The 25,720-nt window shown below is 41.3% G+C and overlaps 1 protein-coding gene across 4 annotated transcripts in view; it reads right to left on the bottom strand.

The window, feature by feature from the left end:
* Positions 1-25,720, bottom strand: part of PPP2R2C (protein phosphatase 2 regulatory subunit Bgamma) — an 83,951-nt gene that overhangs the window by 28,837 nt on the left and 29,394 nt on the right. For 3 of the 4 annotated variants that reach the window (XM_020811224.3, XM_020811225.3, XM_020811223.3), the window contains one exon: positions 10,746-10,843. In XM_020811224.3, the coding sequence (XP_020666883.1) occupies positions 10,746-10,843 (98 nt within the window). Of the gene's footprint in view, positions 1-10,745; positions 10,844-18,867; positions 18,971-25,720 lie in introns of all 4 variants that reach the window. The other variant, XM_073000980.2, reaches the window with a different exon arrangement.

Here is a 25,720-nt window from a genome sequence, read left to right as displayed (position 1 = left end):
CCAAAAAAGGGCAGAATTGGTATATTCCCACACAAACAGTTGTCCATTGTCAGGATGGAGGGCAGAAACAAATCTACCCTTGTTTTTACCACAATAGTAATAGATGTGGCCAGCCTAGCCCAAGAAGTGAGGATGTTGTTTCCTTAATGTAACCTCTCCAGTGGTCCCCAACCTTGGGCCTCCAGATGTTCTTGGTCTTCAACTCTCAGAAATCTTGGCCAGCAGAGGAGGTGGTGAAGGCTTCTGGGAGTTGTTGTCCAAGAACACCTGGAGGCCCAAGGTTGGGGACCACTGAGTCCTATACAATAGTCTTAAGCTGTCTCATGAATGTCAAATGAAGAAGAAAAAACTATTGATTTTTTTTTAATGTTAGCATTCAAGACCCAATAAAAACAATTCTAGACAAGCACCAACTCTACCCTGGCTTCTATTTAATTATTTTGCCCACATGTACACTTCCTTCATTTTTATGCCTCCACACAATGGAATGACAATATTTTAAAAATTCAATAAGACAACAGAAGAAAGGCATGAAGTGATTTGTATAACATGCATTATTTGGACTCCAGACCAAATAATTCAGATTCTGAAATTCATCTCTTGCGGGGGGTGGGGGGTGGGAGGAAGCCAGGACCATTTGCAGGCCCTCTTCCCGTAAAATAGCTGCCCTCTGTTGGGAGAAAATTGGAAGGGCAAATGGTTTACTAGGTGCTATGGACAAGATAAGCAATACAGGTGCATACTCCATATAAACCAAAATGATCCAAGTCTGGAACAACTCCCCTTTGAGGAACTAATAGGATGGCGAGCACAGAATAAAGAAAGTAAAAGGAGACATGTTAGAAGGGTTCAAAAATTTATGGGATATGGATAAAGAAGAAAATATTGTCAGTCATAATACTTGGGGTAATGCACTGAAGCTGTATGGTAGAAGTTTCAGGATAAATTAAAGGGAATGCTGTTTCATACAGCACAAAGTTTAACTACTGGAATTACTGATACTGATGACTGTCAACTTGGATGGTTTGGGGGGGGGTTGTTAAAATGAATGGTAGCTAGCAGAAATTGACATGAACTGCCGGTTTGTCAGTTCATGCCTGTTCAATCCTTTGGATAAACAGCTCTTCAGCAGTTTCCAGTCCCGTCTCCTCTGGCGGGTGCCCACTGGCTTCCCCACCTGGCCCTTCTGGGCACTGCCACTGAGTGGGTGCTCACAGAAGGAGGCAGAGCTGGGAACAGAAGTTTGTGTCCACCTCTAGTGGCTAGTAGTGATGATGGATATGTATCCCCACCCCCCAATGTCAGAGAGAGCATGCTTCTGGGTTCTAGATGCTGGAGAGCATGAGCAGGTGGATATTGCTGTAGCCATGCTCCGCTTGTGAGTATCCTTCCCATAGGCAGCTGGCTGACTAGACCATGAATAAAATGCTGGACTAGACAAATTTTTAGTCTGATCCACTAGGGCTCTTCTTACATTATTAAGAGGTATTCGCTAATTTACCAGGGCAGCCCACCAGTTAAATTATTCAAAGGTAGGACAAGAATCCCTATTCCACCCCAGGAACTTTTTAAAAAGCCATGTCTTATAACCCAGAAACAAAAAGGACAGGTGAAGTCTTGGTAATCTTATGATTACTTATAATATTATTATTCTCTTACATAGGTTTTGAGTTGCCTACACTGAAGAAATCCCACTTAGTCTGGAGATTTATGTTTATAAAATCTGTTACAGCAGCTCCACTGGCTGCCAATCCATTCTCGGGGCAGAATCCAAAGCAATGGTTCTAAACCATAAAGCCCTAAAGCCCAAGCTATCTGAGGGATCTCATCTCCCTTTATGAGCTTGCTCGAGTCTTAAAATCTTCAGGAAAAGCCTTTCTCTCAGTCACACCACCTTCACAGGTGCATTTGGTGGAGACACAGGAGAGGGCCTTCTCTGTTGATGCTCCCAGTCTCTGGACCTCCCACATGAGGCTAGACTAGCCCCATCTTTACTGTCCTTCCAGAAGCAGGCAAATACCTTTCTCCTCAGGCAAGCTTTCCCTGCATGGATGGCTGCCAAGTGAGGTTTTTAAAATGGATTGTTGTGCCACACTGCTCTGAATGTGTTTTGGTGTCACTTTTGGTTTTTTGGTTTTGTAGTCATTGAACATTTTAAGTAGGTAGATAGATAAAACCTACTTTAAAATCTACTTTATTGGCATAAGTAGAAATTGGACATAATCATGATGGTTTGTTAGGTAACTACATATATAGGCATCAAAAGGGCAAAAAAGTGTTAGACATCCTTAAAGGGACAAGGGTTCGTCTCTTAACAATATATCAAGGAAGTCTCTGACTCTTTCTACAATGTCTTTCACCTTGGCCATCAGCATATAGTGAACTTTATGAAGATCTGACCTCCCTTCCAACTTTAATAAAATTGGGGCTATCAACATTGATTGGCCAATCAAGTGAAGTGAGCTGTGCAAAAACATATGAACAAGGGTTTCCAGCACCCCTGTTCACATGGGCAGTGCCTTTGAGAATAGGGAACTGCATTTAATCTGCCATATAATATAGCAGTAGGCATGACATTGCATCTGGCCAAAGAAAAGGCCCTATGTTTTTGGGGCATTTCAGCAAGGGAAGGTAGGCAGCAGGTTTACCTATTTTAGGAGGAATATGGAAAAACAATGGTGAACAGAATTTATTGGCAGCACTACAAATGTCCTGGAATTCAAAATCAAAAATTCTTCTTTTAATAATTTGGAAAGGTAGCTCTTGACTTAGAGTTCCAAGGTAGTCATTTTCTATACCAATTGATTTCATTTTTTTCAAGAGGACCGTTGACCCAAACAGAGTCCCGCAAAAGCTGGTATAATAAACTGTCCATGTTTGAATTGTAATGGATACTTGACCAAAATTTGAATGATCTCAACCAAGGTACAATCTGTATTAAAGATACTCTGGACTCCAGTAGGGCACACATCTAGCTAGTCCACGACTAAATGACTAAACGAACAAAAGAAGGTGCAGCAGAGTATAAACCTTTTATGAGGAGGAGCAGTCTTTTACCAATGTCCAAATTTGCCAATTTGTCCCATAATAGTTGTCTATCTATTGAATCGAAAGCTCCCTTTAAATCAAGGAAGTCCACATACAGTTTGGCATTAGCATATTTTGTTTTATTAATAAGGTGCAACCCCTTCATGGATTGCTGCCTTGTCGTGGCAAAGGGGCTTGAGTAACTCAGAGAAGCTATGGGCTATGCCGTGCAGGGACACCAAAGACGGACAGGACATAATGGAGAGTTCCGACTAAACGCAATCCACCTGGAGTAGGAAATGGCAATGCCACTCCAGTATCTTTGCCAAGAACGCCCCATGATCAGAAACAAAAGGCTAAAAGATAAGACGCTGGAAGATGGGCCCCTCAGGTCGAAAGGCGTCCAACATGCTACTGAGGAAGAGCGGAGGACAAGTACAAGTAGCTCCAGAGCTAATGAAGTGGTTGGGCCAAAGCCAAAAGGATGCTCAGCTGTGGACATGCCTGGAAGTGAAAGGAAAATCCAATGCTGCAAAGAAAAATACTGCATAGGAACCTGGAATGCAAGACCTATGAACCTTGGGAAGCTGGAGGTGGTCAAACAGGAGATGGCAAGAATAAACATCAACATCCTGGGTGTCAGTGAATTAAAATGGACAGGAATGGGCAAATTCAGCTCAGATGATTATCATATCTACTACTGTGGGCAAGAATCCCGTAGAAGGAATGGAGTAGCCTTCATAGTCAACAAAAGAGTGGGAAAAACTGTAATGGGATACAATCTCAAAAATGATAGAATGATGTCAATACAAATCCAAGGCAGACCTTTCAACATCACAATAATGCAAGTTTATGCACCAACCACCATTGCTGAGGAGACTGAAATTGAACAATTTTATGAAGATTTACAACACCTTCTAGAACTGACACCAAAGAAAGATGTTCTTCTCATTCTAGGGGACTGGAATGCTAAAGTAGGGAGCCAAGAGATAAAAGAAACAACAGGGAAGTTTGGCCTTGGAGTTCAGAATGAAGCAGGGCAAAGGGAAATAGAGTTTTGTCATGAGAACAAGCTGGTCATCACAAACACTCTTTTCCGACAACCGAAGAGGCGACTCTATACATGGACATCACCAGATGGGCAATATCGAAATCAGATTGATTATAGATGAAGAAGCTCTATAAAGTCAGCAAAAACAAGACCTGGAGCTGACTGTGGCTCTGATCATCAGCTTCTCATAGTAAAATTCAAGCTTAAACTGAAGTGAGTAGGAAAAACCACTGGGCTACTCAGGTATAATCTAAATCAAATCCCTTATGAATACACAGTGGAAGTAAAGAACATATTTAAGGAACTCAATTTGGTGGACAGAGAGCCTGAAGAACTTTGGATAGAGGCTCATAACATTGTACAGGAGGCAGCAACAAAAACCATCCCAAAGAAAAGGAAATGCAAGAAAGCAAAGTGGCTGTCCAATGAGGCCTTACAAATAGCAGAGAGGAGAAGGGAAACAAAATGCAAGGGAGATAGCGAAAGCTACAGAAAATTGAATGCAGACTTCCAAAGAATAGCAAGGAGAGACAAGAGGGCCTTTGTAAATGAACAATGCAAAGAAATAGAGGAAAATAACAGAAAAAGAAAAACCAGAGATCTGTTCAGGAAAATTGGAGATATTTAGAAGAACATTTTGTGCAAAGATGAACATGATAAAGGACAAAAATGGGAGGGACCTAACAGAAGCAGAAGACATCAAGAAAAGGTGGAAAGAATACACAGAGGAATTATATCAGAAAGATTTGGATATCCTGGACAATCCAGACAATGTAGTTGCTGACCTTGAGCCAGACATCCTAGAGAGTTAAGTCAAGTGGGCCTTAGAAAGCCTGGCTAACAACAAGGCCAGTGGAGGTGATGACATTCCAGTTGAACTATTTAAAATCTTAAAAGATGATGCTGTTAAGGTGCTACATTCAATATGCCAAAAGTTTGGAAAACTCAACAGTGGCCAGAAGACTGGAAACGATCACTCTACATCCCTATCCCAAAGAAGGGCAGTGCCAAAGAATGCTCCAACTACCATACAATTGCACTCATTTCCCACGCTAGCAAGGTTATGTTCAAAATCCTACAAGGTAGGCTTCAGCAATATGTGGACCGAGAACTCCCAGAAGTACAAGCTGGATTCCGAAGGGGCAGAGGAACTAGATCATTGCCACTGGTCCCATCACCTCCTGGGAAATTGAAGGGGAAGATATGGAGGCAGTGACAGATTTTACTATCTTGGGCTCCATGATCACTGCAGATGGAGACAGCAGCCACGAAATTAAAAGATGCCTGCTTCTTGGAGGAAAGCAATGACAAACCTTGACAGCATCCTAAAAAGCAGAGACATCACCTTGCCAACAAAAGTCCGAATAGTCAAAGCTATGGTTTTTTCTGTTGTGATGTATGGAAGTGAGAGCTGGACCATAAAGAAAGCAGACCGCCGAAGAATTGCTGCCTTTGAATTGTGGTGCTGGAGGAGGCTCTTGAGAGTCCCCTGGACTGCAAGGAGAAGAAACCTATCAATTCTAAAGGAAATCAACCCTGAGTGCTCACTGGAAGGACAGATCCTGAAGCTGAGGCTCCAATACTTTGGCCATCTCATGAGAAGAGAAGACTCCTTGGAAAAGACCTTGATGTTAGGAAAGTGTGACGGCAAGAGGAGAAGGGGATGACAGAGGATGAGATGGTTGGACAGTGTCTGTGAAGCAACCAACATGAATTTGACCCAACTCCGGGAAGCAGTGGAAGATAGGAGGGCCTGGCGTGCTCTGGTCCATGGGGTCACGAAGAGTCGGACACGACTAAATGACTAAACGAACAAAAGAAGGTGCAAGAGTATCAAGCAATTGTCGGTTGTGGACTTGCCCTTCCTAAAACCAGCTTGCTCAGGGCCAAGAATAGATTGATTCTCAGTCTAAGAGGTTAGTTTTTTAATAGGTATTTTGAATAAAATTCCCTAATCACTGATAGTAAGCTAACTGGCCTATAATTTTCTGGGAGGGAGGGATCCCCATTTTCATAAATTGGGTCCACAATGGCATTGGCCCAGGCTTTAGGAATTGACCCAGTGTTGTCTATAACAGAAAAGAGGGGAGCAAGTATTGAAGCCCACCAATCCGGGTCACATTTCACGAAGTCTGGTGGAATAGGATCGGGGCCAGCTGCTTTTCCCGCTTTTAATTGGGTTATTAGATCTTTAACCTCATCAGTAGATACTGGAGGCCAGGGTGTGAGATTGATTGTAGAAAAGGTGGAGAGGGCACTTGGTGGTATATCTTTGTTAAAGAGGAGCTTGGAAAAATATAGGACCCATCTTTTGGATGATATTTTGGCAGGGTCATGCCCCTCCGTCTTAGAAAAACCAGCCAAAATGGCCAGAAAAGCTTGTTATTTTTCAGGGTCACTGTCTATAGTAGCATGTTCCATTGCTCTAAAATAAAGCTTTGCCTTTTTTTCTTTTATACAATCCTTTAAACATTTTTTTAAGGGACAGATATTTAAATAGTGTTTGAGGGGTGCCCAACTGTCTATATGTTCTATAGGAGTTACGGATACATTCTTTCAGGATCCTACAATCCAAATCAAACCAGGATCTTTTATGTGTAGAATTGCTACACCTTAAGGAGGTTGGTGCACACCCTAACACAGAGCATAAGAGCTGAATAAAATCATTGAAAGCTTGGATTTTTTTCAAGATGTTCTTTCACATTCATGAAAGAAGTCAAACTGTTGTTACACTCATTACTTGATAGTAATTTTTGGAAATTTTGTAATGTTAAGTTACTCCAGTTAGTTTTGATCACAATTGCTGACTCGTTCCATGGAGTTAGGGAGGCAGCCCTCACATTGACTCTTAAGGCCGTCTCTGCAAATCCACCCCAAAATGTGCCACACATGGTTTCAGAGAAAGTTATATCAAAATATAATCAATGACACTGGAACCCTGGATGGCTATATGAGTGTATCCAGGAATTCTGCTGAACCTATTATTATTATTATTATTATTATTATTATTATTATTATTATTATTATTATTATTATTATTATTATTATTATTATTATTATTATTATTATTATTATTATTATTATTGTTGTTGTTGTTGTTGTTGTTGTTGTTGTTGTTGTTGTTGTTGTTGTTGTTGTTGTTGTTGTTGTTGTTTAATTATTTAATTATTTAATTATTTAATTTATTTATACCCCGCCTATCTAGTCATTTCGACCACTCTAGGCAGCTTACAACATAAAACATAACAGGTTCAAGAAAAATTTATAACAATTAATTAATTAAATGATTTTGCAATGGAAAAAATACAAAATAAATCAAATAAAGAGAGAAAAAAAGGAAAGAGGACAGGAATTAACTGGAAGGGAAGGCCTGCCTATACATCCACGTTTTTAGTTGGTTCTTAAAAGTACTCAGCGAGGGTGCAGCGTGAATCTCCGGAGGTAGGTTATTCCAGAGGCGAGGAGCCACTGCTGAGAAGGCCCGGTTTCTAGTTCTTTCTTTCCGGGCCTCCCTCGGCGTCAGGCTCCTCAGCCTCACCTCCTGGCTCGCGCGGGTGACACGGGTAGAACTAGTTGGGAGTAAGCGTTCCGCCAAGTATCGAGGTCCTAAACCGTTTAGGGCCTTATATGTAAGCATTAACACTTTGAAGTCAATGCGGAAACGGATGGGCAGCCAGTGCAGCATGGCCAGAGTAGGAGAGATATGTTGATATTTTCTCACTCCAGTAAGGAGTCTGGCCGCCGCATTCTGCACCAGTTGAAGTTTCCGCATCAGCTTCAAAGGAAGCCCCACGTAGAGCGTGTTACAGTAGTCTAATCTAGAAATTACGAGCGCATGTACTAAGGTAGTGAGTGCCCCCATGTCTAGGTAAGGTCGTAGCTGGGCAATCCGCCAAAGGTGGAAAAAGGCGGTGCAGACTAATTAAATTGAATTGGATGCACAGGTTAGCTAATGAGACTTCCACTGTATTACAGACATGGTCCTTGGACTGTCTGCTGAAGGTGCAACAGGTGAGAAGAGAAGTATCACAATTCACATCTAACGCTTTCAGAAATATCCGATCATCTTTTCCCACCCTGGCATTGAAATCACCTGCCAAGATGAACTCAGCCAGTGGGAACCTCCTCTCAAGATCCTCCATGCATTTGGTTAAGGAGTCACACTGTTGAAACTGCTGTAGATTATTAAGACATGTATATATTGACTAGAATCAATACTTTGTTAGAAGTACGAATCTTAATAGCCAATAGATGACACTGAGAGATACACAATTCAATATACTCTGAATTTAAGATAGTTTTAACCATGGCAGCTAGGCCAGCACTTGGTCTCCCTTTGTTATTGACCTTAATTGCAGGGTTTGCAATACACCTTATACCCTCCTAGCAAAACTTGGTCTACAGCCCATATGTCCTGTAATAGTATAATATCCTAATTTTTTATGTAATCCACAAATGAGCTATCTTTACATTTACATGAGGTTCTATTTTCAGGAATTAAGGAAAATTCAATTCTCAGCTTGTAGGTTAGTAAGGAGGTCTAGATTTGTGGCTTCTGGAAGTGAATTTACTGGGTCATGAAGTTTTTTTGGTTTTGTAGTCATTGAACATTTTAAGTATTGCATATTCATTGTTACTAACTTAAATACTGTCTTTTAATTGTTGGAAGCTGTCTTGGGTCCTTTTTAAAGAGAAAGGCAGGTTAAAATATTTTAAATAAATATTTAATCTTGAATGATAAAACAGTCTGAATTTAATATACAGAGGTGCCTCGCTTAACGGGCGCTCCATTTGACTACGAAATTGCAAGACGTGGATGTTTTTGTGATCGCAAAATGATGGGGGAATTTCGCTTTGCGATGATCACTTCCCTGCTTTGGGAACCGATCATCGCAAAGCGATGATTTTCGGCCAGCTGATCAGCGGTTTCAAAATGGCCGCCAAGTAAAGAAAATGGCCGACCGCTCTTTTCTGGCACAGATTCCTCACTGCACAGGCAGCGAAAATGGCTGCGCTATGGAGGATCTTCGCTGGACGGTGAGTTTCAAGCCCCTAGGAATGCATTAATCAGGTTTTAATGCGTTTCTATGGGATTTTTAAAATCGCATTATGACGTTTTCATTTTACAGCGATTTTGCTGGAACGAATTAACATCATAATGCGAGGCACCACTGTACACATCCCTTTGGGGAGGGCATTTTTTGCATGGAAGCTGAAATACAATTTGGGAAATTTTTACGAGCCTGATTTCCAGAATTAATATGGCAAATGTAATTCTTTATTTGGTCATTTCTCCTCCAAACTTAGAGAACATAGTTTAGTACTATTATAGATGCCAGCCTATGAGTCAGTGCCAGTGAAACACTTCCCATTTCTTGAGTGCCACACAGCAGATTTCATGCCTGCCAAGTTCAGCTCAGTTCTCTGCTGTATCAATCAATACCAGAATCTATAAATAACATGACAGAATTAAAAGGATTAACATTATAATCTTTACTTTTCTGGGGTAAAGGGAAGAAAAGACTCTTAAAATCTAATCTTATAAAAATAAGGTTTGTAATGAGTTACTTTTGAAAGGTCATCTACAGAGACCATGCGTCACTCTATAATTCCCAAAGTGAAAGGCACGCAGACATACACACTTTGGGAAACTATATGGTATACTAGGTAGCCCCCAACCCTGGTCCTATGAAAGTATTTGGATTAGAACACCCAGAAACCTTAGTTACAAGCAAGAATTTGTTGCAATTCTCAGTACATCTAGGAGTTACAGCTGAGGTGATCAAAGTCAGGAACCAAGTTCCAACTGCCCACTTCCAAGTAAAGTTCTTCATCCCAACATTAGAAGAAGATTCAATTGAAAGTGGAGTCTTGATTGGAGCCTTTGCTTTCTTCCCCATTATCCCACCTTCCCAAATACTGTAGCTTTTGAGGTCACTGCAAGCAATTGCTATTGCACTCACAAGCAATTTGACAGGACGGCTCCATACTGATAAAAAGCTTCAGTCTTCCATGGATCATTTTGAAAAATATGATCAAGATATGGGTATTATAGCCCAAGTATCTTTTTATGGCCAATATTAGAACCAACAAGCTTAACTTTACTTTTAAATGGGGATGGGAAAGTGTGTGTGGACTGATGTGTACCTTTTGCAGAGAACACCTAAAGCTAACATTTTAATTAATGTGTTCGCAACATAAACATAACAAGTTAAGCTCTTTCCATTTAAAATGTTAATACCAGTAAGTCAGTTTCCCCATTATGAATGTCTAACACTGACTAATGGATTTTTCAACCTACTGGGAGTAATTTTACCTAGTTTTGAGAGCCTCCATAACGCCTAGAGTCCCCCCCTCCACCCCTTAATTTAAAACGTATTTTTAAATGGCCATTGGAAGGCAAGCTTTTGAATAAAACAGCCACACAATTTTTGTAAGATTGTGTGAGGTGTGGGTCATGGATCCCGAAAACACCATCCCTGTCCTCCCTCCAAGAACAGGAAAAGAGCTGCTTCTGGATTGTGTCATACAAAAAGGACTTTTGCGGGTTAATGGCTTTGAGGAAGCTCATGTAAGTATTACTGGAGCTTAGTCAAACCAGGCAGGATTATCTGCAGTTAAGTATCATAACAAGAGACTTATTTTGATATTCTTAAAAAAAACTTACCTCTGGCTCCCTTTGAAATATAACAACTCGGCCTCCTTTGTCTCCTGTTGCCAACAATTCCCCTGTGTGGTTGAATTCAACCGTTGAAATGATGTCAGCTGCAGGGGGAAAAGTTTTTTTTTAATTGCATTAGTGTGTACTGAACAAGAAATACTAAATATCCTATAAGACAGAAAGTGAGTTGATAGTGGAACAACAGAGGTGGAATACAGAGGAATGTGGTTCCAGGGCCCTTTGAAAACAAGTCTGAAGATGTTACCTTTCAGAGTGCCAGAGTAATTTATTTATTTATTTGTTTGTTTGTTCAATTTATACCCCGCCCATTTAGACGTCTACTCTGGGTGGCTTACAATAAAATATCACAAAAACAATTTATACAACAATTTAAACAACAATAATAATATCGTTCAAGTTGGGAAGATACAACTCAAATGAAAAAATTAAGACGGGAAAAATAAAACAGAGGAATAAGGATCAAGTAGTGACAGGAGGGAAGGCCTGCCTAAAGAGCCAGGACTTAAGTTGGCTCTTAAAAACACCCAGCGAGGGAGCCAGGCGAATCTCTGAGGGGAGACTATTCCAGAGGCGGGGGGAGGGCACTGCCGAGAAGCCCCGGTTTCATGTTCTTTCTTTCTGGGCCTCCCTTGCCATTAGGCCCCTCAGCCGTCTTTCCTGGCTATAACGAGTGATTCGAGTAGATCTAGGTGGGAGAAGGCATTCCGCTAGGTATCGAGGTCCTAAACCATTTAGGGCTTTATAAGTCATCATTAACACTTTGAAATCAATGCAGAAATGAATGGGCAGCCAATGCAAGGCAGCCAGTGTGGGAGAGATATGCTGATGTTTTCTCATCCCACTAAGAAGTCTGGCCGCCGCGTTCTGCACCATTTGAAGCTTCCGCATCAGTCTCAAAGGTAGCCCCATGTGGAGCGCATTGCAGTGGTCTAATCTCGAGATTACAAGCCATGGACCAAAGTGGTGAGCACCCCACCATCAAGATAGGGACACAGCTGGGCAATCCGCCACAGATGGTAATTGGCGGAGAGGATCACTGACGCCACCTGGGTTTCCATGGTGAGCGCCGGATCCAGATGGACCCCTAAGCTGCGAACCTCACTCTTCACGGTGAGAATCACCCCCTCCAAAAGAGAGGGAGATTCCCAAACCACCAATCAGGACCTTCATCTTGTCTGGGTTCAGCCTCAGCCCATTCCCTTGCATCCATTGCAGTACAGCCTCCAGACAGCACTGAAGGGACAGAACGGCATCCACTGAAGTAGGTGAAAAGGAGATGTAGAGCTGAGTGTCATCAGCATACCGATGGCACGAGGCCCCACAGCCCCTGATGACCCCACCCAGCGGCCTCATATTGATATTAAACAGCATTGGGGAGATGATCGAGCCCTGCGGAACCCCACAGTTGAGACTCCACAGGGCCAAAACACCCTCCCCAATCTGCACTCTCTAGGGACGGTCTTCCAAGAAGGAACGGAGCCAGGCAAGAGCCAGGCCACTGATTCCCAACTCAGAGAGGATTCCGAGGCCACCGATTCCCAACTCAGGAGGATTCCGTGGCCAAAGGTATCAAAGGCCACTGAGATATCGAGGAGGACCAACAAGGACTCCCCCCCCCCCGTCAGCCTCCCTGAACAGGTCATCCAACAGTGCGACCAATGCCATTTCTGTACCATGGTGTGGCCTGAAGCCCGACTGGAACAGATCCAGGGCATTAACAGATACTATTTGCTGGCAACTGAGTGAGATGATGCTGTTGATGTTTTGTATTGATTGTGGCCCTTAGCATAAAGGAAGTCAGAGAAAGTGGGAAACAATAAAGCAGTGACCACATACTGTTATCCTTTTCTCTGATGGAATTCCTTCTGTATGCTAGCAGTTTAACATTTCTTTGCCAAATTGTTTGCACTTATAATTAAACATTACATATTGCATTTCAGCCTGCTGAAAAACTCAGTGGCTGAAATCCTGTTATGGTGCAGTAAGTTGCTATGTTGAAGTCACATCTAAAGTAGCCCATTTCAATGAATGGAATTTACAGAGGAGTTGACTCACCAAATCCTACTGATTTAATGGGTTTATTCTAGCATGATGTATTAGACTAAGCAACAGGATTTCATCCAATGCGTTACCACCTTAGGAAGCTGCCTCAGTTCTTTGGAAAATCAAGCATGTTTTCTTTTTTTATAGAGACTGGTAGCAGCCCACCTTGGTTTCAGGCAGGATACTGACCTCAGGATGCCCCACCTTGAGACACCGTGAATTGTACCAGGGCCATTCTGCATGCAAAGCACATTCTCCACTGCCAGAGACCCCACCTACATTCTACCGCTTGAACCCATTCACTTACAAGCAAGCACCACTGTTTTCAATGGCATTTGATCCAAGGTGAAAGATTACAATCAGATCCTGTCTTTTTAATGTCATCAATGTGATTTTTGGTTGGTTGGTTGTTTTGGTGTGTCTGCCCACCCCCTTTTTTTTTTTTTTAAAATGAAGTTTTATCCTGGATTCGAACATTATCAAATGTGGCTGAAAGAAAAGTAGGAAAAGTAGGAAAAAAGCCTGCATAGTCAGGCAGCACTTGAGTGCAGATTCTCTTTGAGGTCATAGCTTATGAGGTCTGATATGATAAGTTCCTGTACTTGGGATTTACTAAAACCTGATTCAGGAGAAATCCATGCGCATTAGCAGCAAGAATGCCTTTTTTCCTGGTATTACATCTCCTGATTCTAATGCTTAACTAATTAGAGAATTAAACTCTGAATCAGCAGAACTGACCAGTCCATTTATACTGTTATACTGTCCAATTGTAAACACAATTCAGCTTCACTGGTGCTTATTTACGCAGCTTAATACCTAGATACCTTAAAAACTAGTCTCCTATATGAACTTTCTCATTAAAATGTCACATGGATGAGCCAATTGATATTGGCTGAAATCCAGTAGTAAATCACAAGTAGTACCACTGAATCAACCAGGATTTGATTAATCAACACTTATGTAAGTTCTGTTGATTCAATGGACCTACTCTGGTTGCTACTTCCTACTGGATTTCAGACATTACTTACTTAGACTTTTAGACATTTCTCTCTCTCTTGACCAAGTTCTTCAGCAAATTGCTTCTATGCAAACTTAGCAGCTACTGGATAAGAACATTTCATAAATTGTTTGAAGAGCAGAAAGGAAAAAAGAGTGAAACTAAAGGCACAGTTCTTGCTACGGAGTGGAATGGGTGCGTTCCAGAGGTCTGTAGGCTGCGCACACCCATCCATGGACCTTGGTAGTCTGCACTTGCACCTGCTGTGGCATCCCCAAGTTACAGGGCACATTTGAAATAGAGAAATGATTATAACCCAGTAAATAGGAATATATCATACTATACTATACTATACTATACTATACTATACTATACTATACTATACTATACTATACTATACTATACTATACTATACTATACTGTACTGTACTGTACTGTACTGTACTGTACTATACTATACTATACTATACTATACTATACTATACTATACTATACTATACTATACTATACTATACTATACTATACAGTGGTGCCCCGCATTGCTATGGGGAAACATCGCTAAACGGAACGGAAAATGCCATTGGAACGCATTAAACTTAGTTTAATGCGTTCCAATGGCTTCTGTACTCACCGTTTAGCGAAGTTTCCCCCATCCGGCAGCCATTTTCGCGCCCTCGGTAAGCGAGGGCAGGGCGCAAAAATGCTGTGCGTGGCCATTTTGGGTCGCACGGCGGCCATTTTGGAGCCGCCAATCAGCTGATTTCCCAACATCGCAATGCGAAGATCGGTAAGTGAAATGCTTACCGATCTTTGCAATGCGAGTTTTGCCCATTGGGGCTGCCGGTATGCCTTCGCATTAGCGATCCCAAAAAAGGGATCGCTATGCGAATTCGTCGTTGTACGGTGCGCTCATTGTGCGAGGCACCACTGTACTATACTATACCATACCATACCATACCATACCATACCATACCATACCATACCATACCATACCATACCATACCATACTATACTCTGAGACCCTGGATCATCCTGACATTACTATATGGCTGTAGCTATAGAAGAGGTAGCGATGTAAGTCTATGCAAACATTATAGGTGAAACAAAATAAAAGTTTTAAAATATAATAAAAAATAAAATAACAAATAAAAAGACAAAAATGTGGTGGCACCTTAAAAACTAATTGTTATATTTTTGAATGTGAGCTTTCATGGGCAAGTCCACTTTATCAGACATACAAGAAAGGGATGTAGCATGGCAAATATTTATACATAGCATCAAAATATAGATAAAAAATACAGAGATCGTGGTTGGTTGGTTGGTTGGTAAGAAAATCATTCTGGTGATATGGCAGGTATTTCATTGAAGCTTGTACTGTAAAGGGTATGAGGACATCTATCATAAAATAACAATGGTAGAACAACATGAACACTGGTTAGACTGGCTTTTTACAGTTGCTAATAAACCCCCAACTCTCACTACACACTTTCCTTTGTAATCAGTTGCAATGGTGTGTGAATTACCCCCAGGCAATGGATGAACAAAAAAGCAGGGTAAAGAAACTGTTTTACTTTTAAAGTTTCAGAGGTGGATCTGTTAGCGACGAAATACCTGGAAGATGCAGTATAGTACAATATTTGTGCTGTTTATATTTTGTAGTGCCCTAAAAAGCCCTGGCTTATATTAAATCCATTGATGTGTGTGTTTAGCATGCATATATATTTTATTTCAGCTGTTTCTCTCTGGATTCATGTCCTGTAATTTCCCTTTTCTAGGATGGTCACTTTCAAATTGTGTGTGGAATGTTCTGGTAAATTAAAATGATGTGAAACCAGTTTCTGTGCATTGCCATTCCTGATGTTTGATTTATGTCCATTAATCCATTTGCATAGAGATTGACCCATTTGTCTTGTGTAGAGGGCAGATGGGCATTGTTGGGAAAGGATGGCATAAATAACATTGGTAGAGGAACAGGTAAAATACTTTTGATATTGTCTGTGACGTTGTTACGTCCAGTAATTGTGTTGCCAAAATAAATGTGGGGGCAGAGCTGACATCTGGGTTTGGAGCAAGGTTTTGTTCCCATCTTTGTATCAGTGTTACATAGTCCATTGTGTAGCAGAAGTTGTTTTAGATTGGATGGTTGTCTGTATGCGATTATTGGCCTACAACCAAGACTTTGAAGAGTGAAGTGTTCTTATTGAGGATGGATTGGAGATCATTTATGATGCATGTGAATGGTTTTAGTTGTGAACTGAAAGTGACAACTAGTGGTGTTCAGTTATTTTCCTTTCTGGGTCTATCCCTGAAAGTAGGTTGGTATCCATCTTGCTCTGTTAATTTCTTCGTTAATCATATTGGGTGGGTATTTTAGTCTGAGAAGTGCATTCTGTACATCCTTGAGTTTGAAGTCTCTATCTTGTAGGTCTGAGCAGATGCGATTTTATCTGAGGGATTGGCTGTAAATGGATTTTGTTGAGTGTTCAAGATGGAAATTGGAGGCATGCAAGTACGTGTATCTATTGGTAGGTCTTTGGTACAGTGTGGTGCTGAGATGCCCATGTTACAGTTTTACAGTGCTGTTCAAAAAATGCACCTGTTGTGTAGATTATTCCTGGACGAGTTTGATGTTTGGGCGAAAGTTTTTGAAATTGTGGTGGAATTTCTCTAAGGATTCCTTTACATGGGTCCAGCTCAGAAAATCTCATCAGTATCTCAAATAGAGGAGTGGGTTTTGGTTCATCACTTCAGAAAGAATCAGCCACAAATATGTTTGCATACTGTGGGGCCACGTGAGTGCCCATCACAGTTCTCTTATTCTGAAGGTAAGTTTTGTTGTCAAAGGTGAAACAGCTATGTGTGATACAAATTAAAAAATGGTGGTGATTTTGTGTGCTTCTTCCTTGTTTCAGATATTCATTATAGCCTGTAGTCTGTCTCTGTGTGGGATGTTAGTGTAAAGTGCTTCTTCATCCATTGTACCTAGGATGGTATTGTTTGGGTACACTGCATTGTACAGACTAAAACTCTGGATCGCTGCCTAGCATTCTTGATCTGTTCTCAGGGTGAGATCATGCTTAACGTCCATGTGTCCCTCCTTCTCTTTTGAAGACATCTTTCAGCCATGAAAATATTTTCAGATCTCAGCAAGGAGACATCAGACATACAAACTAGGGTATGCAATTTCCCCCAAATGGGGTAATTTTCCAACTATGGATTCAGGCAAACTCATATGGAATAAACAGGTAGTATTTGCCTTTTATAGATTGATGCGTATAATAAAAAGTTAACAGTGTCATCTAGTTTTGCCTTTACACCAAGCCCCCAGGGGCAGGGGCAGGGCAACCACATTTATAATCAAGAGAACTTTGATGCTAATAATGGCAAACCGCGCCCCAGGAGGTGGATCTGTATTACTTGACCTGTACTAAAATATCAATAAGGCACTCCTCTGCTCCTTTAAACTTCGTTTTGCTTGTTTGACAGCTCACATAGCTCTATGCTACTCCATCATGCTCTCCAGCTCCATTCTCACTGCAAGATATATATATAGTAAGTACATCTGGAAGAACAACCACTTCAGCTGGGGTCTTTCTTCATTAATGCTGATTAATAAAGGCCAAGACTGTTAGCAGAGCAAACTGCCCCTGAACACTGGAATTGTTAGCATCTCATCCACAGTTCTTATCCCAAGAAAGCAGAGAAATGCATTGTGATAGGAAAGACAATATATATTCTAGTTTTAGCTAATTGAGGATGTGATTGGAAGGCATTTTAGGTTGATTTTTGGCAAGTCCAGGGCACAGACTGGTTCAACATCTTTTCTGGCAGACAGACAATGTGAACTACCCTGTGCCAAGACCAGGACTTTTTGGTCTGGGGGTGGATCTGGATGGGAGAAATCAGGACAGATTGCATGGGGACAGGAGGTCTGCTTTAAGGGTGGTATTAAATATTGCACTCAGTGAAGCAACTCTTCCTGTATGATCCAAGGCAATTTTATATCACTCTCTGAGGTGGAGATGCAGGGACTCAGTGTTGCCCTTTTACTTCCCTTGAGCCAACAAAACTAAAATGAAAGGTATCTTCTCTTTCCTCTCCCATAGAGCGTGAAGAAAGATATTTAAGAAGGCAGGAAGTAGTATCAACAACCCTAAAAATATCAGTCTGGGTTGAAGAAAGGTCAACATGAGCAAGAGCAAGGAAAGGACATTTTGGGAAACCAGAGGAGACCCTTTTCTCTCTGTCTACTCCCTTATAAAGGCATGCATCTTTGTCACCGTAAGCTGATTTGTAGCCAGTCACCTCCAACAAAGAAGATAATCACTTTCTGGAACAGTGGAACTTATTATCTGACAATGCAAACAACAAAAACGTACCTACAAGTAGGACTGAACATGTGTGAGACAGGAATCACACAGAGACATGGCTTTGTCAATTTTTAAAATATGGCCACCACAGGGAGCCTCACTCTGGATAACATTGAACAATCTCTTGACAGAATTGTGTTCATATCATTAGAAACTGCCTCAGCAAAAACATAACAAAAGAAGAAATTAGCAAGTTATACCTAAACCCAACAGCTTTTCAAAGGAATTTTACAAGACTCTAAAGAGCAATTCAATTCTTCAAAAATCCACCAGTTTATGAATGTGAATGTTGTGCACAATTTTAGATAGCAAAGGGCAGCTTGAATGTTGACAACACCACTGGCAGCAGTCAAGATGGTCTACAGATCCTCTCTTATGCTTACTATGATTCACAAAGTGACACCAAGAAAGAGGAAATCCCAGAAAATGACTCCTTTTTTCATCAGTTAACCACTTCACACCCAAATACAAAGCAATTATCAGGGCTGTTTATCAAAATGTTTAAACAGTAGTAAACACAAGAAGGTATGCTGCAAACTATATTGACTGCTTCCTTTGGTGTTGTCAACATTCAGATTTTCCTTTGCCATGTAAGGCTTGGCATTGTTTATCCTGTGCCAAAATATTATGGACTTCATAAAATGGCGAAGCAAAGATATGAGTAAGTGCAACATGTACAATGGAGAAACATACATACCCTTTAACCTCTGAGGTAAACTAATGTTGCCATGCCCTCTCTGCAGAATGCAGACTAGAAAGCTATGTTCCAATTTCCAAACCCTTTCCTTGGAGTAGGCAACCTGAGAAAGAAAAGCTGTATTGGACCAAAAGCTCTATAAACATGTTTGCATGTTTTCAAAAAAAAAGTCCCCTCACCTTTAATAATAATCTTAGAATTACAAAGCTGGAAGGGACCCTACAGATCATAAAGTCCAGCCTATGCTAAGGACACATATGGGGAATTGAACTCCCAGCGTCTGGCACTGCAGCCATATACCTAAACCACTGAGTTATCCAGCAGTTATTCTGAAATTTAAAAAGGGAGACCTGGGAGTTAGCAACAATTGTCACTAGAATCCAAGGTCAAAATCATCCATACTATGTGAAAGAAAGATAGTGAAGAAAAGCAGGGACATAAATCAACTCATTTGAAAAACAGGGACATAAATCAACTCATTCATAAACTAGAGGTTTTTTTTAAAAAAGAATACAATTTCCTGACTTTTTAAAATGGGAGTTTGAATATACATATGCTACTCACAAATTCAGTCAGAAAATTTCCCTCATATAGAATTACCTAGTGGTAGAGGATTCCAAAAGATGAGCATATGATCTGTATTATGGTTACTGGAAGACGGAAGCGAGAACTGGCTATTGTCCCTTTGTGCCAAAATATTTTGAAGGGCTGTTTTGGACTTAATGAAATGGTGAAGCAAAGGTGTGAGTAGGTACAACACATACAATGGAGAAACATAAACACTAGAGATGGGAATGAACCTCACGTTGAAGGTCTGTGGTGTTTCATCAGTGCGACAACAGAGGTGCCACATGTTCAATTCTCCCACCACTGCCAGCTCTCCCACTCACCAGCTGTCATGCACTGCTTTCCTCCTGGTCATCACACAATCGTCTAATCACAGAAGGAGCACAGACTTCCCTTCTCTGTCTCCTCCAACATCTGCCCACTCAGATGAGGAGGCAGGGCAGGAATTCTTGCAGTGCTCCCTTTAAGTGGGCAGCTGCTGGAGGAGGCGGAGAAGGGAAGTCCATGCTGCTGCTATGACTGGATGCTCACACAAAGAGCAGGAGAAAAGCTGAACAAACCAGCTGGTATGGGGGGGAGCCAGTGTTGTGTGTGTGTGAATGCGTGGCAAATGAAACAGCATGAACGTCTGAACAAAGATTCATGCCCATCTCTAATACACACCCTTTAATACACACTCTTGGTTAAACTAATGTTGCCATGCCTGCTTAACCAAACGCAGACTGGAAAGCTATGTTCCAATTTCATATCCCTTTCTTTGAGTTAGGTTAGCTGAGAAAGAAAAGCTGTATTGGACCAAAACCTCTAAGGATATGTTCTGTGCATGTTTCCTAAAATATGTCCTTCTGCTTTTTGAAATTTTTTAAAAAAGGAAGAAGTTAGAGTTAGCAAAGAATGTCACTGGAAGAGAAGGTAAAAAGCACGCATACTATGTGAAAGGAAGATAGTGAAGAAAGACAGGGACAAAAATCAAGTCATTTGAAATGTAGAGATAATAAAGATAGCCAGAAAAGCAGAAAAGTGGGTGCTCAATCAAGTGAAGCCTAAACTGTCACTCAAGCAAAAGGGAGTAACTTGAGTCTATCACATGATGCACATGTAATAGAAAGGTAGGTAAAAAAATATTGTTAATGATGATGATGATGATGATGATGATGATGATGATTTGATAGTGGTTTGAGCATGATCTTGTATAAAAATCATGTGGATCCATGAGGATCCGTGCTTCGGATGCATGTTTTTGTGCAACTGCAAAAGCGTGTGTTGAAGGACACGCAATTCCTGTGTTTTAGTGTGTGGGCAGAGATGGGGCCTATGATTGGACAGTGGTTTGGCATGATCCTCCATAAAAACCATGTGGATCCATGAGGATCCATGCACCAAAGCCATGCTTTTCCACCACTGCAAAGCCATGTGCTGAGGGACCCATGAGCCTATGACTGGATAGTGGTTTGGGGATGACCATGCATAAAAATCATGTTAGAGCCATGTTTTTACACCATTGCACAGCCATGCACAAGGAGATACATGGTTTCTATTGTGTAACCTATGGGGACAACTGAGGCCTATGAGTGGACCCTTTTGCGGTGGTTTAGGGATGATCCTACATCAAAATCATGTGGATTCATGGATATCCATGCATCAGATCCATGTTTTTGCACCATTGTAAAGCCACACACTGGGGGATCCATGATCTCTGTAGTGCAGTCTGTGGGTGATCCGACAATGGTTTAGGGAGGATAACATCTAAAACTCATATGAAAAATGTGGATCTGTAAACTTACTCATGAGTAAATCAGGTAAAACATGCATTGAGATCATTTAAAGCTTCAAAGGGAAAAAACTAATTTCACAGCTCAAATGAGTGATCTGCTGTACAGTATTATCTATTTTTAAAAATAGCTTTAAAATTTTTCCTACAGCCAGGAACTAAGAATGTACATCCAGGAAGGAGTTAAATGCTTTCTTTCACACTGAAGGCCATGGCACCTGCCCTATGGGCTTTCTGGAGACATATTCTGATTGACCAGAGTGCTATGATATGCAAATAGTTCCTTCAGAATTCTCAGAAGTTACTTTAAAAGGCAGCAATTTTAGGGGTTAAAAAGTAATTAAAGGATCTGGATTAGATCCATGAATGCTAAATTTCTGTGGATGAAAACAGGGAGGTTAAAACTGAGGTCCTCTCCCCCCCCCCCGAAACAGGTATGCACATCTTGTCTTCTCTATGTTTTTTATTTATTTCCAATTAGCTGTACATTTATGTTCGCTTGTGTCTTTAAGGATAAAATTTTTTTACTTTTTTTTAAAAAGTCACAATTTGAAAACCCTTTGCCTAAATGTCCCCAAAGTTGGCAACAGTAGAGTGCAATAAGAAGGACGTCATCGTTTAGTTGTTTAGTCGTGTCCGACTCTTCGTGACCCCATGGACCAGAGCACGCCAGGCCCTCCTGTCTTCCACTGCCTCCCGTAGTTGTGTCAAATTCATGTTGGTCGCTTCGATGACCCTGTCCAACCATCTCATCCTCTGTCGTCCCCTTCTCCTCTTGCCTTCACACTTTCCCAACATAAGGGTCTTTTCCAGAGAGTCTTCTCTTCTCATGAGATGGCCAAAGTATTGGAGCTCAGCTTCAGGATCTGTCCTTCCAGTGAGCACTCAGGGTTGATTTCCTTCAGAATGGATAGGTTTGTTCTCCTTGCAGTCCAGAGTCTCCTCCAGCACCACATTTCAAAGGCATCAATTCTTCGGCGGTCAGCTTTCTTTATGGTCCAGCTCTCACTTCCATACATCACAACAGGAAAAACCATAGCTTTGATTATTCGGACTTTTGTTGGCAAGGTGATGTCCCTGCTTTTTAAGAAGCTGTCAAGGTTTGTCATTGCTTTCCTCCCAAGAAGCAGGTGTCTTTTAATTTCGTGGCTGCTGTCTCCATCTGCAGTGATCATGGAGCCCAAGAAAGTAAAATCTGTCACTGTCTCCATATCTTCCCCTTCAATTTCCCAGGAGGTGATGGGACCAGTGGCCATGATCTTAGTTTTTTTTATGTTGAGTTTCAAGCCGTTTTTTTGCACTCTCCTCTTTCACCCTCATTACAAGGTTCTTTAATTCTTCCTCACTTTCTGCCATCAGAGTGGTATCATCTGCATATTGGAGGTTGTTAATATTTCTTCCGGCAATCTTAATTCCGGTTTGGGATTCCTCCAGTCCAGCCTTCCGCATGATGTATTCTGCATATAAGCTAAATAAGCCGGGTGACAATATACAGCCTTGTCGTACTCCTTTCCCAATTTTGAACCAATCAGTTGTTCCATATCCCGTTCTAACTGTTGCTTCCTGTCCCACATATAGGTTTCTCAGTAGATAGATAAGGTGGTCAGGCACTCCCATTTCTTTAAGGACTTGCCATAGTTTGTTGTGGTCGACACAGTCAAAGGTTTTGCACAGTCAATGAAGCAGAAGTAGATGTTTTCCTGGAACTCTCTGGCTTTCTCCATAATCCAGCGCATGTTAGCAATTTGGTCTCGAGTTCCTCTGCCCCTTCGAAATACAGCTTGCACTTCTGGGAGTTCTCGGTCCACATACTGCTGAAGCCTACCTTGTAGGATTTTGAGCATAACCTTGCTAGCGTGGGAAATGAGTGCAATTGTACAGTAGTTGGAGCATTCTTTGGCACTGCCCTTCTTTGGGATTGGTATGTAGACTGATCTTTTCCAGTCCTCTGGCCATTGCTGAATTTTCCAAACTTGCTGGCATGTTGAATGTAGCACCTTAACAGCATCATCTTTTAAGATTTTAAATAGTTCAACTGGAATGTCATCACCTCCACTGGCCTTGTTGTTAGCCAGGCTTTCTAAGGCCCACTTGACTTCACTCTCCAGGATGTCTGGCTCAAGGTCAGCAACTACATTGTCTGGGTTGTCCGGGATATCCAAATCTTTCTGATATAATTCCTCTGTGTATTCCTGCCACCTCTTCTTGATGTCTTCTGCTTCTGTTAGGTCCAATAGGAAGGACAGCTGGTATTAAAACTGATTATCAATGATCTGATATTTTCTGTCAAAAATCTGAAAAGTCATTCCTGAATATATTGCCCTCAACAAAAAATTAAGAAAATCTCAGGTTTATCTTTAACAAATCTGTAAAATGGGCTCCATGGTAAAGCAAAAGTTAGGAACTGCTGCTGTATTCCATTTTTAACAAAGTGTGACACTTGTGACCACTCTGAACTCCATGCTTCCCACCTCTCCAACTTATTTATCTTAAATTCCTTTATTTGTTTTTAAATGCATCTGATTAGTGGAAGGCTGGAAAATCAGAAGGTTGAATTATGAACACAGGCTATAAAAAGAAATATAACAAAAGAACAGAAACAAACAGTAGGCATGGGAGGGGGAGAGGAAGGGGATAAATGAATTCACTAAGGAAGAAGTGAGAGGGTAGGAAAGACATCTTTCCTATTGCACCAGAAAGGGTCTCTTTGCAGGGAGAATCTCTCTTAAAGTGATCCTTTTGAGAATACAAGTGATCATTTTCATCTACTGGCTGCACTAGTAAGGAGCTTTGTGGTACAGTGGTTAAACTGCAATCAAGACTCCACTTATGACCTGGGTTCAATCCCAATGGCCTCCAGTAGCCAGCTCAAGATTAACTCAGTCTTCCATCGATCTGAGGTCACAGTAAGGAGGGGGGGGAAGCAATGTATAGCCTGCATAATGAAATTGGAAACCACCCAAAGAGCGTTTTAAGCACTATGGGGTGGTATACAAGCTGCACACTCTGCTTTTTTGCTTTAGTAATGAATCAGCAATGAGGAATGGCAATACTCTAATTTTGCAGATGGGCTAATGGATACTGTATTGGCTTTTTGCTGGCCCAAAGCAATAAATAATAGAATGAGTTACATTTTTTAAAATAATGCTATAAACTCTAAGAATATATTAATAGAAAATGGCTCATTCCTGTCTATGTGGGTGTACTGGTAGTTCTCTGAGTGATCTGCAGTAGATCAGTGAGGATTTCTGAGTTCCAGTGATTTAAGCAAGTGTATGTGCTGTCAAATCAAAGCTGACTTATAGCAACCCTAATAGGGCTTTCAAGGTAAGCAAGATATTTAAGGAGTGATTTTACCAGTTCCATTCCTCCAGTTAGTTTCCATGGCTGATCAGGGATTTGAACTCTATCCTCCATAGTATTAGCCCAACACTCTATCCACTGCACCACACTGGGAGCCCACAGTTCAACCATACCAATAAGTACATGAGGTCTGTCACCAAAATATTAATCTACTGAAATAAAACTTTGGATAACCAATAGTGTTGTTTGCATTTAACAACTTTGTATTCCATTCAGTTCTGGTGCTAAGAACTACGCCCAGAATTCTTCAAATTTAAGTATAAGAGTTAAACCTAGTTGTCAGCCTCATAGAATTAATTCAATGCAGTTTATGTGACTGTTGACAATGGTAAACCATGAAAGGTCTCTTGTTAGGACTTAGAAATTAATTAACCCAAAGTCTTTTGTAAGGTAATGGTTCCCCTTGACATTTTTTAGTCCAATCGTGTCTGACTCTAGGGGGCAGTGCTCATCCCATTTTTCAAGCCGTAGAGCTAGCGTTTGTCCAAAGACAGTTTCCATTGTCACATGGCCAGTGTGACTAAGGAACACCATTTTTCCTTCCCACCGAGGTGGTACCTATTTATCTACTTGCATTTGCATGCTTTCGAACTGCTAGGTGGGCGAGGAGCTGGGACAAAGCGACGGGAGCTCACTCCATCGCGTGGATTCGATCTTACGACTGCTGGTCTTCTGACCCTGCAGTACAGGCTTCTGCAGTTTAGCCCGCAGCGCCACCACGTCCCTCTTGCAGTGCCACCATGTCCCTCTTGCAGCGCCACCACGTCCCTCTTTTGTATTGAAACACAAATCCTGCAGGCTGTTCTCCCCATTCTTGTTTTAGGCTGCAAAGGCTGCTTAATTTTCTCAGCAAGTGCTTTTTCTGAGGACAGGAGACAAAGCAGGTAAAGGGTGAAATGCTGTTGCTTAGTACAGTAAGTTACAACTAGAGTAAGCCCATAGATCTGTGGGGATTTGATGAGTCAACTCTTCTGTAGGTTCCACTGGGCCTACTCTAGATGTGACTTACTATGCTAAGCAACAACCTTTCAGCCAATGTCTCAAGGGAGTTCGGATCTGAAGGTCCAGGCCAAGGACATGCCGCATAATGAGCTGTTTCTGTGTCTTATCTAATCATCTGGAGTTTTGACATCCAGACAGAGCTCCTTAAAA

This window comes from Pogona vitticeps, chromosome 5, assembly GCF_051106095.1.
Source record: "Pogona vitticeps strain Pit_001003342236 chromosome 5, PviZW2.1, whole genome shotgun sequence".
Lineage (NCBI taxonomy): Eukaryota > Metazoa > Chordata > Lepidosauria > Squamata > Agamidae > Pogona > Pogona vitticeps.
The sequence above is the reverse complement of the archived record's forward strand: the minus strand, read 5'-3'. Positions and strand labels throughout refer to the sequence as shown.